This window comes from Alexandromys fortis, unplaced genomic scaffold (genome assembly GCF_014885135.2).
Source record: "Alexandromys fortis isolate MF-2015 unplaced genomic scaffold, M_Fortis_MF-2015_v1.1 scaffold_31, whole genome shotgun sequence".
NCBI lineage: Eukaryota > Metazoa > Chordata > Mammalia > Rodentia > Cricetidae > Alexandromys > Alexandromys fortis.
The window spans coordinates 344283-363311 of record NW_026067974.1 but is presented as its reverse complement, the minus strand read 5'-3'; the positions used below and the strand labels follow the sequence as shown (position 1 = coordinate 363311).

Below are 19029 nucleotides of genomic sequence, written 5' to 3'. Positions count from 1 at the left end.
CGTTTCTGCTCTCTCTGGGAACACCACCTTCCGCAACTTCCACGTGCGGCCAACCATTCGGAAGCCCTGTGGAGTTCTGTGAAGACTTTTTGGCATGAGCACTCTAGAAGCCCAAACAGCCACCTAGACCTACTGCTAATAGGCTGAGCGGGGAATCCCAGCAAGGCTTGTCTGTTGAGATTCTTCTTAGCTTCTCTGAGCAGCATTCTTTCCTTCCTCCTCCCAGACACAGGGCAGGACCCCTTCTGAAATCGGAGGGTTATGGTCCATTATCAGATGATGTAGTTCTGAGAATTTCATGGTCAGTACCAATACAGAAAGTTGGCTGGGGGTAGAGGGGACTAGAGAGTTTCTGGGATGTTCCTCAGGAAAAAGAAATCACAGTTTCTATATCCTGATTTAGAGAGGGAGTTATGGGCCAGGAACTACTGTAGATGAAAATCGTGTGTGTGTGTATGTGTGTGTGCGTGTGCATGCCTGTGTGATCACATATCACATGAGATATATAATATATGAAACATAGAGATACATATCATCTGCCATAATATTGCAACCATCGCCTCTGCTCTCCCCTCTATTCTGGCGCTGTCTGAAAGGCAAGCATTGTTCCTCCTAGAGATGAGTTTATTGGTTTTCTGGTTGTCTCATTCCACCATCAACCTCCACAAACTCTTCCCACTGGTGGAAATCAACTCTAACAATCCCTTCCCGCTCAGTCTTCCAACCTCCTTGGCGATTTGTAAATCACTTGTAGTATGTGATTCTTATACACACTGCAGTATGAGAACTTGGTGAAGAGACTGTCTGTGCCCTGACCCCGTGAAACCTCCAGATGCTCAACTCCTTCACTGCGTCACGTACTCAGCGTGTGCTTGGTGCTATTCTGTGCCGATGCTATGCTTAGACACGCGAGAACACAGAAGGACGAAGTAAGGCATTGGCTTCCAGGAACTCGTGGTCTCCTATGGAAACAGACATGCAAAGATATGAGTAAAATACTGAGCTGGGACAGGACGGGAACGACCTAACTTTTCCCAGAGGATTCAACTTCGCCAAGAAGGGAACATCTGGCTGGGGTGTTGAGAGCACATAGGTGTGCAGGAGGCAGAGACATTGCTTGAGTAGAGGCATGAGGTTGTGTTGGTCCTGCCCCCCCACACACACATTGAGGGGAAGGAGACTATGGGTCTCTCTTAAGAGCATGCTGAGTCTCAGGGGAAGATGGAGACTGACGGATTTGGGACATGCCTAAACTCAACACTAGACCTTAAGTAGCATAGAAACCCAATACTCCTCTATGCTTTATCCAGGCTGTGTTGGGCTACAGACGGTCTTTCCAGGCTATCTGTGCACCTAGTTTCCAGTGTTACAACCCCATATTTGCCTGGTTCTGCTTTTAGCCCCACACTGTTCCTTCATGCCAGTCGGGAACCTTGGCCATGACACGGAAAATAATTCAGCTTTGGCCTTAAATTTTTTCGTTGTCTTCCTAGTGATGAGAGTATTCATGTGTCTCAAGAGAAATGAGTAGCAGTGGTTCCTAATCAGATATGATGATTGGAAAGAAGAGGAAATGGGAGGGTGGTGTTGGGTGGGTTTGAGAGATTTTACAGGTTTTGCAAAGTTTACAACAAAACTTTCTAGAGCTTTGTTGCAAGCTCAGCATCTCTGTGCTGTGTGGTTTACATGGTTACGGTGGAGATATTTGTGCTGGGTTTGTAAATGCTGTTAAAAACAGAACCACCTCAGTGATATTGTAAAACCATATTTGCTTTACTCAACGGTCACTGTGAGAGTCCTGTAGTCACAAAGGAGTGGTAACAGAAAGATGTGGGGTCCACACCTGTAATCCTAGTGCTCAGGCTGAGACGTGAGTTCAAGGACAGCCTGGGCTACGTACTGAGACGTGAAACAAAGGGAGGAAGAGCAGAGGACTAGAAAGTCACAGAACCTCTTCCTACTAGGGGTCAGACAAAAGAAGAACAAGAACCCACTGAGGAATTGAGTTATTGGAAGTTTTGTCTTGGGGCAGGGACAATAGTTCAGTGATAAAACAATTGACTAGCATGGGCAAAGCCTTAGTTCAGCCCCCAGCACCACACACACACACACACACACACACACACACACACACACACTCACAGAGAATTCATCTTGGATATAAAAAAAAATTCGCTGGGTATATTGGCATAAGTCTTTAATCCCAGCACCCAGGAGGCAGAAGCAGTTGGATCTTTGTGAGTTCAAGGTGAGCCTGGTCTGCAGAGTGAGTTCTAGTACACTTGGGGCTTCACAGAGAAACTCTGTCTTGAAAAGAAAATTCTTGGCCTGAGAGTTATTGATTCATATCTCACTTTATTTCTAAAGTTAGCCCATGAAAGACACATTCAACGGGGGGGGGGGCTGTCTTAGAGGGCCAGGCATACTGCTTAGTGGTAGGGTACCCGTATAATGTAGACAAGCCTTGGGTCACCAGCAGAAAAGGGGAGGGAGAGGGGGAGTGGGGACAGAAGTCAAGAAAGGATTGGAGGAAGAAGGAAGGGGAAGAGAAAGAAAAAGGAGACAAGACTGCTCAGATTTTAGTCTGGCGATTTAGGCTTGGAGTAAAAAGTCATGATGTAGAGGCTGACCCACTGCAGGCAGTCCCAGACACCGCTGTAGGCCCAGGGAAGCTCAGGTGTGCCCCGACATTCTTCCATATGTTCCCGCCGAATTGATTTTTTTGAGGGAGGGGAAAACCCTGTGGAATTTCTGAGGAAAGGCGTGGCGTCTCCTTCCAGCCCTTGCCCTGTGCTACCTAGGAGGAGCCTGGCTAGCAGGAAGCAAGCTATCTGGAGAAGAAATGATAAGAACTGGGCTTCAGAAATACTTCTCCTATCTGTGACGTAACAAGTCCAGGCTCCCCTGGCAGAATGGGACATCTGGAGTATTTGACTCTGCCCCCTTACTAGCAGGCCTGTGGTCCAGTGTTAAGTAACTTGCCCAGGCTCATGGCGCTGGGTGGGGCCAATGCAGAGCTATAACTCAGGGCCTCAGACCCCAAAGCTTCTTTGCTTGCATCTTTGGGCTCTCCCAGCCTGGCACACTTCCAGCCTATGCACACTGCAAGCTTTTGTGGCCAGGGCATCTGGTCTCACCCAGGTTTTCTCTGCTTTCTGAGATTCCATCTCTTTCTGTGGCACCCCACTGAGGCTCCTAGTATGACCCTTGTCTCTTTTCAGCAATGAAAGTCCTTCTGCATCTCCCGGCCCTCCTAGCTTCCCTGACCTTGCTCCAGACGGCAGCGGCAGCCAGTAATGGTGAGTGTCATACTGTATTTGCTTCTTGGAATAAGGCTGGGACAAAAGCAGTAGGAGCTGGATGGCTGCAGAAAATACAGATTCATTCTCACGCATCCCAGAAGGCTGGAAATCCAAAAGGAAGGTAATGGAAGGGTCACGATCCTCCTGAAGGCTCTAAGTGGGATGGGGTGGAGGGGCGGTCCCTTGCCTCTTCTGGCTTCTGATGGTTCCAGGCATCTTTAGTATCCTTGGCTTGTAGCTACCTCCCCAACCCCGGCTCTACATGCCTTCTCTCGGTGTCCTTTCCTACATCCATCAGTCTCTGGGCTTTGGGTTCACCCTAATCAGCATGACCTCTGAATTGATCTCATCGGCAGAGACTGTTTGGAAATAACGCTGAACTTCCAATCGGACACCGTTTAACCCACTACACTCTCCTCATGGGGAATAGAGGCTGCCTCTCATACTTCACACCCCACCCTTAGGGGGACTCAAAGAACACAACTCTCCTTTATGTGTCCTTGCCTTCCTTGCTCCAATGGGGTAAATTCTGATAGGCTTGCTTAAGTGTCCACAAGACCGTCTCACACCAGAAACCAGGCAGCCCAAGCTGAGTGGTCACACTGCACGTCCTGTTGTCTTGTTCCTGGGGACACCCTATTGTCCTCTCCTGGACACTCCCCTGGAATTCCAAAAAGCAATTTTGACATCTTGCTGAAGAGCAGGCTAGACTCTTCCCGTTCTTTACCGCCTTCTTTTAAGTCTATTGTTCTCAACCTGTGGGTCGCGACCCCTGTGGAGAGTTGAACGGACCCTTTCATGGCTGTCACTTAAGACCGTTGGAAATATCGGCTATTTACATTATAATTCATAACAGTAGCAAAATTACAGTCGTGGAGTAGCACAGGAAATAATAATGGCTGGGGAGTCGCCCTAACATGAGGAACGGTATTAAAGGGTCGCAGCGTTAGGAAGGTTGAGAACCATGGCTTTAAGGGGTCTTGTAAAATATCCTTGATCCCCCCACCTGCTCAGGTTTGAGAGAGGAGGTCCTGGCTGAGAGGGAAGCGGAAGCAAAGAGCGTCTCAAAAGAGTGATATGTGATATCCTGCCTTTTGCTTTTCCCTCCCCAAGCTTCCTCAGCCAGTGCCGCTGCCACCCTGCGCGAAACTGTGGATGAGGTCAAGGTCTGGGTCAACAAGGCCTTCATGGATTCCCGGACCAGGTAAGTGAGACACGTGTGCACGTGTGTGTGAACTTCCTTCTCTGGCTTCCTGTGAAGGACAAGGGCACCCAGACCAGCCCCAGCAAGTCAGTGAGCCAAAGCAATTATAAAACTTGCCTTGCCACCGCTCTCCACCCCACCCCCACCAAGTATGCAGCAAACAGGAACAGTAGCTTCCAAATCCTAAAACCCTAGCTTCTAAGGGGCCTCGAGGGGGACGGCTAACCTTACCCTGCAAGGACTTCCCTCCACGTGGCCCAGGTTCCCTTTGGTTACACCTGCCAGATTCAGAAGGTTTTTCGTTTATCTACTATAGTCTGCCTCGGGTCAGTGCAGGGAACTGACGAGAAAAGTTCTCTCAAGGACGTCGCAGCTTAAAGCAAACTTAAGTGAGAATGCGGTTTGAAGCCCAGCCTCAGCCTGACCGATCCACCACCACCCAGAGATTCCCAGGGTATAAGGTGTACCGTGGAGTCTGTCCCACCTTGGAACAAGGGTGTAGAGTTTCCAGATACCCACGTGTGGCTGATGTGGCCCCAGGCTTGGGGCTCCCGTGGCAAGAGTTAAGATGCTGGCGCTATTGCTGGGAACCTCCAACCAGGCAGCCGCCAGAGTTCAGGAGCAAAGCAAAACAAGTCTACAGGGCTGAGCGTTTGGGGGCTGCACCCACAGCAGCTGGGCAAGGAGCACATAAACCCCCCTGATGGATCGCAAACCAAGACACCACCCACTCTGGGAAGGGGGCTGGGACTCTAGAAACTGCAATGTGGACCGGGCTCTCCCCTCAGGAAATCAGTCTTCCACGAGTAGAGTTGTTGAAGAACAAGAGCTGTCTGTGGTCAAGCCTGGCGGCGCAGTTCTATAATCCCAGCTACTCAGGAGGCTGGGGCAGTAGGATGGCAAGTTCAAGGCTAGTCTGGGCTATGGAGTGAGTTCAAGGGCAGCCCAGGCCATCAGCGACTCAGTAGGCTCCTGTCTCAGGAAAAGGGAGAGCTGAGAATGCAGCTCAGTGAGAGAATGCTGGTCTAGCAAGTGCAAAGCCTAGGGAAGCTAGGAAGGGGCGTGGCCACTGCATCGAGCAGAAGGCATCTTCAACCCTTCATAGTTCTGTTTCTAGATCGGGCTTTTCTCAGCCTCATCCCTGGATGAGCTCTCTATTCCACGATTCTTTTGGTGGCTTTTAGATTGCTTTTAGTCCCGCAGAAATGGTATCATTTCAGGACTTCAAAGGTCAGCCGGAGGAGGTAAAATCCCAAGCTGATGACTGCCTTGGTTCTGAAGCCCTGGGCTCTGTGGTGACAAGAGGGGGCCCAGAGGTCCTCTCCCTTGTTCCAGGACTCCTCCGACGCTCCTTGGGGGCTGAGCAGAAAGAGGAACAGGGAAGCCGGGGATGGTAACTCCACCAGTTCTGAACAGCTCGGTGGCTTGTGTACTTCTTTTCTGAGTACACAAAGAAATCAATTACCAACTCAAAGACCTGGAAAATTCTCTGGCCTGCACTGAGCACTCCAAGCCTCTGTTTGGGGTGTCTGGCTTTAGACCTGACCCCACCCCCTCTGGACTATTGAGCATACTGTCTCATAAAAACAGAAAAAAGACGTGTGTGGTGTTGTGTGACTTTAATCCAGGCACCCAAGGGTCAGAGGCAGGCATGTCTCTGTGAATCTGAGGCCAACCTGGTCTACATATCAAGACTAGCCAAAGTTGTTGCATGGCAAAAGCTTGTGGGTTTTTTTCTTGTTTCGTTTTTGTTTGTTTTGTTGTTGTTCTATTTTGGTTTGGTTTTTTTTTTTTTGAGACAGGGTTTCTGTGTAGCCCTAGCTGTCCTGGAACTCACTTTGTAGACTAAGTTGGCCTCAAACTCACAGAGATCTGTCTGCCTTTGCCTCCCAAGTTCTGGGATTAAAGGTGTGCGCCACCATGCCTGGCTTGTTTTGTTTGTTTGTTTGTTTGTTTGTTTGTTTTTAAGGCAGCAAAAAGACAGCCTGGTTCTCTTCAGGGAGGTTAGGCCAGGGCTGGCCTCCTTTCGCCTTTCTCCTCAGTCCTTTGATAAGCCTTAGCCCCGTTAACTGGAGCTATTGGCCTACCTGAAGAGATAAGACAGGCATTACAGCCAGGGAGATAAATACAACCAGGAGGCTGGTTTTGTGAGAACCTAAGCCATTTTCAATATTTCAGAGCTATAGAGACAGAGGCTTTATAGAGAAATCCTCACACACAAGGAAACTGAGGCACAGTTAGGCAATAGGGTACTTTCATGTCCCTAGCCTCCCCAAATTGCCATAGACTTCAGGGTAGAAGGCTTTAGGGATCCTTGTATTGCACGTGGAAGATAAAGAGCTAAGGTTTAGCTTGGCATTAGGCAGAGTGCTTCTGTCCACAGACGCCACACCAGTTCTAAGGCCAGATGCATGCACAGAACCAGAAGCCCTCAGGGGTCCTGGTCCTAGAACTCTTTTTTTTTAATTAATTAATTAATTTATTTATTTATTTATTTATTTATTATGTATACAATATTCTGTCTGTGTATATGCCTGCAGGCCAGAAGAGGGCACCAGACCTCATTACAGATGGTTGTGAGCCACCATGTGGTTGCTGGGAATTGAACTCAGGACCTTTGGAAGAGCAGGCAATGCTCTTAACCTCTGAGCCATCTCTCCAGCCCCCCCCCCCCCCCCCCCCCCCCCCCCCCCCCCCCCCGCCCAGAACGCTCTTAAGTTATAAGGCTCAGGAGTGACCTGAGTTCTCAAGCCTGGATTCACCCACTGTAGGATCTGGGTGGTCTTAGGATGCCCATCTGGTTCTGACACGGCCAGTCAGGTACACTCTTCCAGCTGGATTTCGGGAATCTTTTGATCCATCCACCAGCTTTACTTAAGGTCAGACTTAACTACGCTTCATGGCCACTGTTGCTTCCAGTGGCAGCGGCAGAAGAGACAAGAGGGAGGGTACTGAGAGCCCGTGTTTACTCCTCAGATCCCTTGGGTCTTCCCCCTGCTCACACTCCCTCGCACCTCTCCTGAGAGCCACCGGCACACTTTGGCAGCTCACGAGGCCCCATTGGTTCCTACTGTAGGCTGAAGACTGCCTTGACCACCCAGGCTCCCAACTCCCGCCACCTCTCAGGGTATCTCAAGCAAGCCAAAGGCCGGACGCGCACAGCCATCCGCAATGGGCAGGTGTGGGAAGAGTCTCTAAAGAAACTGAAGAAGGCGGTGATCTTGACAAATGTCACAGGTACAGACAACTCACAGCCCTGTGATGACAGGAAAGGATCATGAGTACAACTGAGGCCACCAAAAGCTGCTAGAAACTCTCTACACAAAGGCGTTTCTGTCTTCCTTCTTAGCTAAACCCAAGGGCCATACTGGCAGAGCTCAGAGGGCCTCCGGGGACAGCTAGGCCAGTGTCCCTTTTGCAGGTGAAAGAACTCATTGTGACAAGGTTATATGTGCCAACTGATAGAGAAGAAACATCTGTGCTCAGTGTGTTATGGTGGTTTGTAAGGATTCTGCCTGCAGGAAATGCCAAAGTCAATTAATGGGGTTTCTGGCCCCAAGCCAGTGTCCTGTGGGTGAAGGCAAGACGTAAGCCACCAGTGTCATATGGGTTTGCTGGGAGCATCTCAAGAGATTAAACTTCTACCCTGTTCTGGGGAACACTGAGCTATCACCTGTGTTCTGATTCTCTGCCTGTTGCCAGTGTCTCAGAATCCCTGTTTGGGGTTCTCTTCTTTTTCAGGCCAAGGCCTGGACTTGACTTCACTCTCCTGGGAGGTGGGCTGTGATCCCCCTGCTAAGTCAGTGACTTGCGATATAAGCAACCCTTACCGGACCATCACTGGAGACTGTAACAACAGGTGACCCTACCAGCCATTCCCCCAGCAAGCATCTCTGCCCCTTTGGACCTTGCAGGCACAACTGTTGGATCCCTTTGAAGAGTACCCATCTCCATTGAGGTCACTGTGGTCCACTGGGAACAGTCCTTTCAACCAAGGCAGGCAGTCCCATGCCTAGGGGGGTGGGGGAAATTTCAGAACCCCACAGTGCAGAGGGCCCCTCCTCCACATCCGCTTTCCCTCCTGCAGAGTTCAGGTTAAGGGCCGCAGGGTGAAGGCAGTGAGCCAGGAGGCTACCTGCCGAGGTTGAGAGCTGTCTTGCTGGGTTTCAGGAAGAATCCAACGCTGGGATCCGCCAATAGGGCGCTGGCTCGATGGCTGCCCGCGGAGTACGAGGACGGGTTCTCCCGCCCCTTTGGGTGGACGCCGGGGAAGACGCGGAACGGCTTCCCTCTCCCGCAGGTGAAGGAGGGCGGGGTACAGGATGGGAGGCGATGAGCCACACACAAGTCAAAACACCCTAAAAAAAAAAAAAAAAGAAAAGAAAAATGGAGGCGCAACTGAAATTAGGACTCGCTCCCTGGCGATATATGCCCCGAACTGCCACGAGAGGGTAGCAGAGCCCGGGGCCAAATCAGGTGGTGGCGCTAATATCTCAACTGTCCCAAGTCTGATACTCTGGGGTCTCCCAGGCAGATGGTTTCCTTGCTCTATTCTATTTGCGCTTACCCTGTCCCAGCCCCTGGCGTGCAGCAGCTGTCCTTTTACTGCAGGTCTGATCTGTTGGCCTCATCTGAGTTGGCAGCCCCTCCCCAGGGGCCTTCTTTCCATGCCCAGAATCCTGGCACTTCCTCACGGGCATGACAGCATCAGCTTGCCTTGGCTTTCTCTCTCCATAGTAAGGACGCTTGACCATTGTCCAGTCGCACAGACCGAGGTTCAGTGCCATTCCTATCCCCTTTGTAGGCGCAGGACAAGCGCTCTAAGACTGTGTCATCTACAAAGTTCCCATGTATCCCACCTCACATATGCCTGTGGGGATTGCATCATAGGTCCCCAACAAACTGTGGTTGAATCCGAATCTTCAAAGCATGCTTTGTTCCGACCTGACCCCCTTTCCCTCCATGTGCAGCCCCGTGTCGTCTCCAACCAGATCCTTGGCTATCTGAATGAGGAGGGTGTTCTGGACGAAAACAGATCCCTGCTCTTCATGCAGTGGGGTCAAATCGTGGACCACGACTTGGACTTTGCCCCTGAAAATGAGATGGGGAGTGATAACAGCTCCAAAGCCCAGTGTGATGAGCAATGTCTCCAGGGAGACAACTGCTTCCCCATCATGGTAAGCCTCTGCAACCAGATCGACGTCCCTGCCAAGCCCTGGGCAACCTCCTTGTAGCACACATTCCCAGCCCAGAGATGGGGACCTCGTGAGAGCTTTGAATGCTAACATCCTAGCTTCCTATCCGCTCACGTGCTCATCCATCCGCTCAGGCATTTGACGATAACCTACTCTAGGCCAGGGACGGCAGCGACACTAGGGATTCAACGGTGAGATCCTATGCTTGCTGTCAATGACCAAGGCTGGCACAGAAATGAGCGTGTGAACCGTCGACAGAATTGGGACATTTGGGGGTGTCTGTACCCCCACCCAGCAGCGTCTGAGTCTCCTGGGAATCTCAGGCCTCCCTGCCAGATGTTGGGACACAGAGTCTGCATTTTATTAAGATATTTTATCAAGACATATCTGTCCCACCCACTCCCTCACTTCCCGCCATGGGGTTCATCCTATATTTAGTGTGTGGAGCGCTGCTATATGCTGCCCTGAAGGAAGACTTCTCTTTCCCAGAGGGAGCTGAAAGCAGCCGAGTGACCAGTGAGCCGCAAGGACACGGAATGCCCAGCAGGAGAGAGGGGCTTCCGGTGGTCACCTCTTCTTAACCATAAAGTTTGCATTTAGAGAGGTATTTGTTTACTTAGGACAGCAAATCAAGACTCTGTGCTGTAGTGAAAAAGATCTGAACCAAGGGCTGAGGCCGATCTGGACTCGAGTCTCACGTCTCTCCCTCCTAGTTTGTAGGTGCTGAGACAAGTTAATTTATTGAGACTGTTTTCTCGTGTGTAAGAGACTCACGGGCTCTCTGAGGGACAGAATGAGATGCGGTATGCGTTCTGGCTGGCACATGGAATTCCAGGGTTGATATTTCAACAGTAATTACTAAAGCGCACATCATATGCTGTTTGCCTGTCTCGGGCTCTCAGGAAACCCTGCCTTTCTTGAGCTCTTGCTGTGAAAGAGTGTATCATTACTTTCTGCTCTTGCACATCAGGATAGAATAAACTCTGGGCCCTGGGAAGTGTAAGGTCAGTTGGAGGAATCTGGGGCCAGAGTCTGGCAAGCATCCCACAGTGGTACCATGAGCATCTTTTCAACCAGACTGACCCTGGGAAGGGTGGTCGGGGCACTGACGTTTCGTCCTTGTGCAGTAACTCCCAAACCCATCCCTCTACAGTTTCCAAAGGGTGACCCTAAATTGAAGACTCAGGGGAAATGCATGCCTTTCTACAGAGCTGGATTTGTCTGTCCCAAACCACCCTATCAATCCCTGGCCAGAGAGCAAATCAATGCTCTAACCTCTTTCATGGACGCTAGCTTGATATACGGTTCTGAGCCAAGCCTGGCAAATCGACTTCGAAACCTCAGCAGCCCCTTGGGCCTCATGATTGTCAATGAAGAGGTCTCAGACCATGGACTGCCCCTCCTGCCTTTTGTCAGTGTGAAGCCCAGCCCCTGTGAGGTCATCAACCGCACTGCTGGAGTGCCCTGCTTCTTGGCAGGTGAGTCTAGCCTGGGAAGAAAGCAAGGGGCTAAGGGACAAAAAGATCACCAAAGGAGCCCGCTCCATCCCAGCATTTTCCCAGAAAGATGCCCCAAGACACCACTATCTGTAGCACTGAGCTAGGGATAGAGAAAGGGACCAGATAAAGAATCTAAGAACAGTGTTCGCTGTGGAACAAGATAAGTCCAGAAATTAATGCAAAGAAAACCCATATAACCCCATCACCCACCAATATTAGTCATTAGTATTTAAATATAAACCTTTCTTGTGTGATCTATGACAGGCATAGTTCTATCCCAGCTTGGTGGCACAGTTCTGAATCCCACCACATTCCTCACTGCCCATCTGCCTGTCCCTCTCCCCCTGATCCACCTTAAAGGAGAGGCTTTGGAGAGAGTCCTGGGGCTCCATCTTTCTTTGTGAAGGTCCCTGGTCCTGCTTAGAACCCATCTTCCTGCATTCTGGGCTTTTAGGAGACTCCCGAGCCTCGGAGCAGATCTTGCTGGCCGCATCCCATACACTCCTTCTCCGGGAGCACAATCGATTAGCCAGAGAACTGAGCAGACTCAACCCTGAGTGGGATGGTGAGAAGCTCTATCAAGAAGCCAGGAAAATCATGGGAGCCTTCATACAGGTATGGAGGCAGGAGCGCCTGCCACAGCCAGCTGCCTGCTCCAGCACCCACCTCTGCTTTCTGTTGGGTTACTTCCAGCTGCATTCCTTACTCCTTCCTCTCTTTTGCTTCTCTCCAAGAGTCTGATCTGTTGTAGGAGGCCACTTGTTTGTTCCCAGCTGCTCAGCCCCAAAATAACCACACAGAAACTATATTGATTAAATCACAGCCTGTAAACTCTAGCTTCTTATTGGCTAGCTCTTACATCTTAATTTAACCCATTTCTATTAAGCTGTGTATCGCCACATGGCTGTGGCTTACCAGCAGGGTTCTGTTAGGTATCTGTCTCCGGCAGGGGCATGGTTTCTCCCTGACTCTGCCTTCTTTCTCCCAGCATTCAGTTTAGTTTTTCCACACCTACCTTTATTCTGCCCTGTGTAGGCCCAAGACAGTTTCTTTATTAACCAATGGTATTCACAGCATACAGAGGGGAATCCCACATCACTGATCAGCTCCCTGTTTTAAAACGTATCCCCAACTGGAACAGTCGAGGCTCTGGATTCAATCTGAAACTCTGCAGCAAATAAATAAAATATCCATGTGTTTGTGTGTGTGCTTGGGGTGTGTGCACACATGACTGGGGGGATATGCATGTACATATGTGTATATGGAGGCCAGAGGTCAGACTCCCTCATGTATCATTCCTCCAGAGAGCCAAACAAATACGTTAGCTTTGAACTTACAAAGTAGGTTAGGCTGGCCGGTCCACAAGCTCCAGGGCTCTACCTGCCTCTGCCTCCCCAGCTCTGAGACGACAAGTCCATGCTACCATGCCCAGATTTTTTTTTAATGGGTTCTGGGAATCAAAGCCAGGTCTTTGGGCTTGCAAGGCAGAGATCCCTACCGGCTGGGCGGTCTCCCCAGTGCTCTATGAAATCCTTATGGGTTGACTCCATTTGAGTCCTGTCAGTATTGACTCCTGTTGGATTACCTTTGCTCACGCTAAGTATTGCTTTCCTGATTATTGGCATTACCTAACATTTTAGTGGCTCTAACACCATCTGAATCTTTACTCGACCTTGTCATTACCTTGCTTAGGTTTAGTGCATGGGTTCTGGTCTGCTTTTGTTTCTGCTCCAATGACAGTCTGGTTCCGGGACTTTCCAGTGCCCCTCTGGTCCACTTCATTCTTCCAGTGCATGTGAGCTCCCCCCTCCGTTCCTGCTGGTGCTGTTTTCGGGGCACCAAAGTTTCTTCTTTTCTGGCTGCCTGCTGTTGCTAAGCAACCTCTGATAGAAGCAGAAGCCGCCATGCCTGGGTCTCCTTGGTGAAGAGCCAGGGGTGGGAGGAAAGAGACACAGTGCTCCACTGCCCCACAGAAGGTAGAGACTGTCCATGGCCTGGACTGAGGAGCAGGGGAGGCTTGGTTAAGGCTCTCGAGGGCTTGGTGTGTGAGGCAGGAGTTGGGGCTCTCTGCCAGTCTGCCTTGGACTTCCCTGGCCCTTGGTCTCTGAAAAGAAAAAGCATGCATTTCTTGGCTTCTTTTTGATATTTCTGTTGGAGGTTTCAGGCCACCAGCCTCTTCTACACCTAGTTCAATCTGGGGGCATGTAGAACTCACCACGTGGTCATCCCTCAAATTCAGGGTTCCTCAGACAGCTCATATTCTTTTCTAGCTTTCAGAGTATCTTCTTCAGATTTTACCTTCTGGATCTGTGTGTGCAGTTCAGGGAAGGGGGCATGAGGTCCCCTGGAGCTGACGTTACAGACAACTTTCTGATATGTGTGTTGGGAACTGAACTTAGATCTTCTAGGAGAGCAGCAAGTGTTCTTAACCACAGAGCCATCTCTCCAGTCTCCCTAGGTCTCATGTTGCTCAGGCTGGCCTCAAACTCACTGTGTAGACAAAGCTGACCTTGAACTCCCGATCCTCATGCCTTCACACCACCAGTACTGGATTATTAGAGATCCGTATTGCCACAGCCATGCATTGCTGTTGTCGTTTTAGGGTTGTTTGTTCGAATTGGAAATAGAAGTCTCACTATGTAGCCCAGACTGACCTCAAATTGTCAAATCTCCTGCCTCAGCCTCTGGAATGCTAGGATTATAGACATGGCTCACCACATCAGCTCAGCATCCATTTATTATTTCCTGTTGAAATATTGCCAGGATATTTAGTTGCAATAAATAGAGAGGAGAAAGGAAAATAAGGCTGTGACACCTTGTTCTAAAACCAGAGGATACACACACTTCTGTTTTTAATTATTAAGTTGACCTATTTCCATATAAAATATTGGAGCCAGAAATCCTGGTCCTAAGGCAGAAAGTATCAAATTGTAGTGACTAATTGGTATAACCTAATTGGGAAGATATCATGAGAATTAGATGAACGGATGCCACGATTGATTAGCAATGTCTGCCATGGAATGGAAACTGAGTACAGATGCTATCCATTTGCCCTCTTGGCAGTAGTTCCTCTCCAGCCTCCCATGGCAGAGGTTTACACCTTCTCATGTCCTCCCTCATGACTTGTCTCTCCCTTCAGATCATCACCTTCCGGGACTATCTCCCCATCCTGCTGGGGGATGAGATGCAGAAGTGGGTCCCTCCATACCAAGGCTACAGTGAGACGGTAGACCCGCGCATTTCCAATGTCTTCACCTTTGCTCTCCGCTTTGGCCACTTGGAGGTCCCTTCTGCTATCTACCGCCTGGATGAGAATTATCAGCCATGGGGTTCAGAACCCGAGCTCCCCCTGCACAATCTCTTCTTCAACACCTGGAGGCTGGTCAAGGATGGTGAGTCTTCTCAGGGAAGTGCTCTCGCCTGAGCCTCTCATTCTCCAACCGGCTCATAGGGACTCCTGGTATGAGTGAGAATCACCTTCCAGACACTTTCTGTGTGACCTTGAACAAGTGAATCCATCTTACTGAGCCTTAGCTTCCTTGTTTGCAAAATAAGGGCAAAGTGGGACCCATCTCATAGGATAACAAATTGAATGAGAGGGATGTGTAGCGCACCCTAAGACACGAGATGTGATCAGTAAGTAATAGCAGCTTCTTCCTCTGGCTTCCCATGTGCGTGTCTAAGATTCTTTTGCCTTTTCCTACCCTAGGCATCTCTGAACTCAGAAAACAGAATTTGTGAGCTTGGAAAATTGTTCTGTTCTAGAACCTTCTATCTCCATGAGGTGTCATAGACTGGGTGCAGCTTTCTTAGTCCTCAGATGAAACTGACTTTCCTTCACGCTTAGCCAAATGGGGCTGACTCCTGAAGACATATGGTCCCTCTTCCTCTAGAGGAAGGTGTGGAAGATGAAGGAACTGACCCTATGAAATAAAACATGAAAAAACCTCTTACTATTCAATGACCCATCAGCCCCTGAGTGCCCTTCTCTGTCGCCTCAGAAAGTCTAGCCTGGTCTCCTCTCACCCTGGCACAAGGAGAGGCTGCATTGTGCTCTTCTCTTCCCACCCCCAGCCAGAAATGCCCCTGTGGTTCCCATTTCCTATTGAGAGAAGGTATCTGAGGCAGGGCGGGCCCAGCATTTAAGATGCCCTCACCCTGTTCCTAGCTGAATGATGATCCCTTGGTGTCCCCTTGCAGGTGGAATTGATCCTCTGGTTCGAGGCCTGTTGGCCAAGAGGGCCAAGTTGGCACACCAGGACAGAATGATGACAGGGGAACTCCGCAACATGCTGTTCCAGCAGACTCACACCATCCATGGCTTCGACCTGGCCGCCATCAATATCCAGCGGTGCCGAGACCACGGGCAGCCCGGTGAGTGGGTCTGAGGGATCACCTGGTCTGGAGACATTTTTTGCTCCCTTCTGGGGCTCCTGGAGGCTCTGCTCTTGGAACTCCAAGGAGCTAATCAATCCTGACGCAAGAGACAAGTCCGTTTTTAAAAACCCACAAAGACATCCCAGAAATGGAATCTTTGTTTTCCTAATGCAGAGGTGTGATGCACAGCTGTTGTTATCTTAGTGCCTCGGAAGAGAATAAGAGCAGCAACTAACGCATTAAATCAGTTTAAAAGCCCAGAATAGAAACATCAAATACGGTGGTATCAACATGAAATCCCAGTTCTCCAGAGGCCAAGGCCAGAAGATTGTCTGTTCAAAGCTGGCATGAGCTCTGCAGAGAAACCTTAACAAAAAGAAGGAAGAAATGGAGGGAAGGGAGGGAAGGGAAGGAAGGACGGCAACCTAGTGGAGTTTTTCTCTGCACACACGGAAAGCAATGTTGCTGCTACTAAGAGACAGATTGCTTGAGTTCGAATCCCAGCTGTGCCATTTACTACTTGTCTAAGATGCTTTTCTCATTTCCCATGATAATATACCTGGCAAGCACAAAGGAAAGACGGGCTGAATCTGGCTCACAGTTTGAAGGTACAGGCAGCCCATTGCGCAGGGAGGCACCGTGTTGGGGGCATGAGACAGCTGCTCACAGTGAGGCCATGGTCAGGAAGCAGTGAGAGATGGGTGTGGATGCAGCATCCCTCCTCTTTCTTTATGCTCAGGGTGGGTCTTACCACAGTAATTAACCCTATCTAGAAACTCCCTTGTGTGCATGCCCAGAGATGTCTCCAGAGATATTCTAGATCTTGTCACATGACAATCAGTATCGACTATTGCACTAGTTAAAGGACTTGGGGCGAGCTTCAGCTTTTTTGCTCTTATTCGTTTGCATGGCTCTTGTATGGGTGCTTGGACCCACACATGGAGAGTCGCAGGTCAGCTGTCCAACCCTTGCCCAAGATGAAAAGTGATGCTTTATATTTTCCCTGTCCTAAAAACTCTGATCCCATACTTTCTCAGCTTCTGAAGGTGGAGCGGTTACATCCCCCCAGAGAAAACACGAGCGAGAAGTCCCTGGGGTGAGCCAACCCTATCTTCTCTCCCCTAGGGTACAACTCCTGGAGAGCTTTCTGTGGCCTGTCACAGCCAAAGACGCTACAAGAGCTGAGTGCTGTGCTGCGAAATAAGGTGCTGGCCAAGAAGCTGCTGGATCTCTATGGAACCCCAGACAATATTGATATCTGGTTAGGGGCCATTGCTGAACCCCCGGTCCACATGGGTCGGGTAGGGCCTCTTCTCACCTGCCTCCTGGGCCAGCAGTTCCAGCGGATCCGAGATGGAGACAGGCAAGTGACATCACTGTCTGGGGCAGGAGGAGCCTTTCCCTAGGCAGGGGTCCTCAGTGTTCTTCATGAGGTCTGACTTCATCTGTCATCCTAGGAGGGGTTTTCCATGTTCCCAAGAGTGTGCATTGGCAGTGGGGGGAGCAGGTAGCCACTGCACTGTGTGACACGACCCTGCTCTGTCCTTATAGGTTCTGGTGGGAGAACCCTGGGGTCTTCACAGAGAAGCAACGGGAATCTCTATGGAAGGTGTCCTTCTCAAGACTTGTCTGTGATAACACCCGCATCAACAAGGTCCCGCTGAACCCATTCCAGGCCAACACCTACCCCCAGGGCTTTGTGGACTGCTCTGCTATTGATAAGTTGGACCTCTCCCCCTGGGCCTCAGTGAAGAAGTAGGACCCTCCTGCCCACGGCTTCTTACGTGGCACCTGCCTGTGGTCCAAGATATCATTTCAAACAAGTTCAGTCACCTGTTCCTGTCAAATTGGGCACCTAAGTCCACGTCTTCAAGTCTCACATCCTCCAGACAATGGTCAAAGGCTGTCTGAGCCTTTTCAGCTCTTCCACGAGGCCCCCACCACTCCACGCCACCCTCTCAGGCTGTGGGAACCCTCCTCTAACTAGACGTCTCTCCAGCTTCCCTGAATGAGTGCTGGCTGAGGCTGTGACCTCTGACCCTTATGTTTCCTCCTGTCCTCCCAATTTAGATTATAAGCATTCTGAGCCAGAGACCCCCGCTTGCTTCTCGGTATGGCCTGTGGCACTCAGCATGGTATTAACCACATAAAGTGCCCAATAAACATCCAGCTGTTCCTTCCTAGGGGCAGGCCTTGCAACCGCTGTGTATAAGGAACTGGGTGTTTACAGTCCAGATGTGTCAGGCTGCTAAGAGGTCCTGGGCACCAATCAGTCTGACGGGGAGAATAGTGACCAAATCAGAGGTGCAAGAGCTCTCAAAGCAGGGAGGAGGCAAGGGGCTTCTGGGGGAAGAAGCAATGTCACAGAGCAGTGAGAGAGTGAATCGGGGTGACAGTGCTGTGGGGTACCATGGGCAACCAAGCTTCCTGGGCTTCCCAGGAGCTAAAACTGATCTCGTCAGTCCTCTGAGAAACACCCTATTCATCCTGGAGAGTCCCTGGAGTCTGACAAGCTTCTGAAGTGCGGCTCCAGAACATTCTTTAGGTTGTGGCCCAATGTGGGCCAATCTTTAATTTTTTTCATAGTGTCTCACTTAGGTCTCAGGTGGACCTTGAACAGACTGTTACATAGCCCAAAGTAGCTCCCAATTCTCTATCCTCCTAAATTTAGGTGACTTCAGCCTCCTTAGGGCTGGAATATACTACTATGGCATGGTTGACATTCTTTTTTTTTTTTTGTAAGATTTATTTCTTTATTATGTACACAACATTCCTTCCATGTGCTTACAGGCCAGAAGAGGGCACCAGATCTCATTACAGATGGTTGTCAGCCATCATGTGGTTGCTGGGAATTGAACTCAGGACCTCTGGGAGAGCAGCCAGTGCTCTTAACCACTGAGCCATCTCTCCAGCCCATGGTTGACATTCTTAAAAAAAAACCCTCCAAGGTCTGGAGAGATGGGTCAGTGGATAAGAGAACTGGCTACTCTTCCAGAGGAGCCTGGTTCAATTGGCAGCACCCACAATGCTGCTCACAACTGTAGGAAACTCCAGAGGATCATATGCCCTCTACTGGCCTCTGCCAGTACTGCATGCATGTGGCATCTAGGCACAGTGCAGGCACAATACTTCATAGACACAAATAAACAAAAATCTAAAAATAAATAAATAAATAAAGTGAAAAGAGGCACTCCAATGAAAAAGCTCTAGCTCAGTCTTAACACCATAGAAATTGTCCCTTGCCTGGCCTGATAGTGCAGGAGAATCATAAATTCAAGATTGACCCGTGCTACAGAGTAAGCTCAAGGTCAGCTTGGCCAACTTGGCAAGACCTTGTCTCAAAATAAAAAAGGGCTGGAGATGTAGTCCAGTGACTGACGGTTAGCCTAGCACACACAAGGTCCTGGGTTCAGTATCAGCACCCCAAGGGGAAAGGACCCTATGGGGAAGGC

General features: G+C 50.0%; 1 protein-coding gene across 1 annotated transcript; it reads left to right on the top strand.

Moving 5' to 3' along the window:
- The first annotated feature begins 2897 nt into the window (after positions 1-2897).
- Lpo (lactoperoxidase) lies at positions 2898-17780 on the top strand. Its single transcript, XM_050157208.1, has 12 exons — positions 2898-3299; positions 4416-4506; positions 7583-7743; positions 8248-8365; positions 8677-8806; positions 9477-9683; positions 10855-11179; positions 11655-11815; positions 14340-14592; positions 15401-15574; positions 16703-16940; positions 17129-17780. Exons 1-12 carry the CDS (start codon positions 3224-3226, stop codon positions 17334-17336), a joined length of 2142 nt encoding a protein of 713 aa, XP_050013165.1. The 5' UTR covers positions 2898-3223; the 3' UTR covers positions 17337-17780.
- The last annotated feature ends 1249 nt before the right edge of the window (positions 17781-19029 follow it).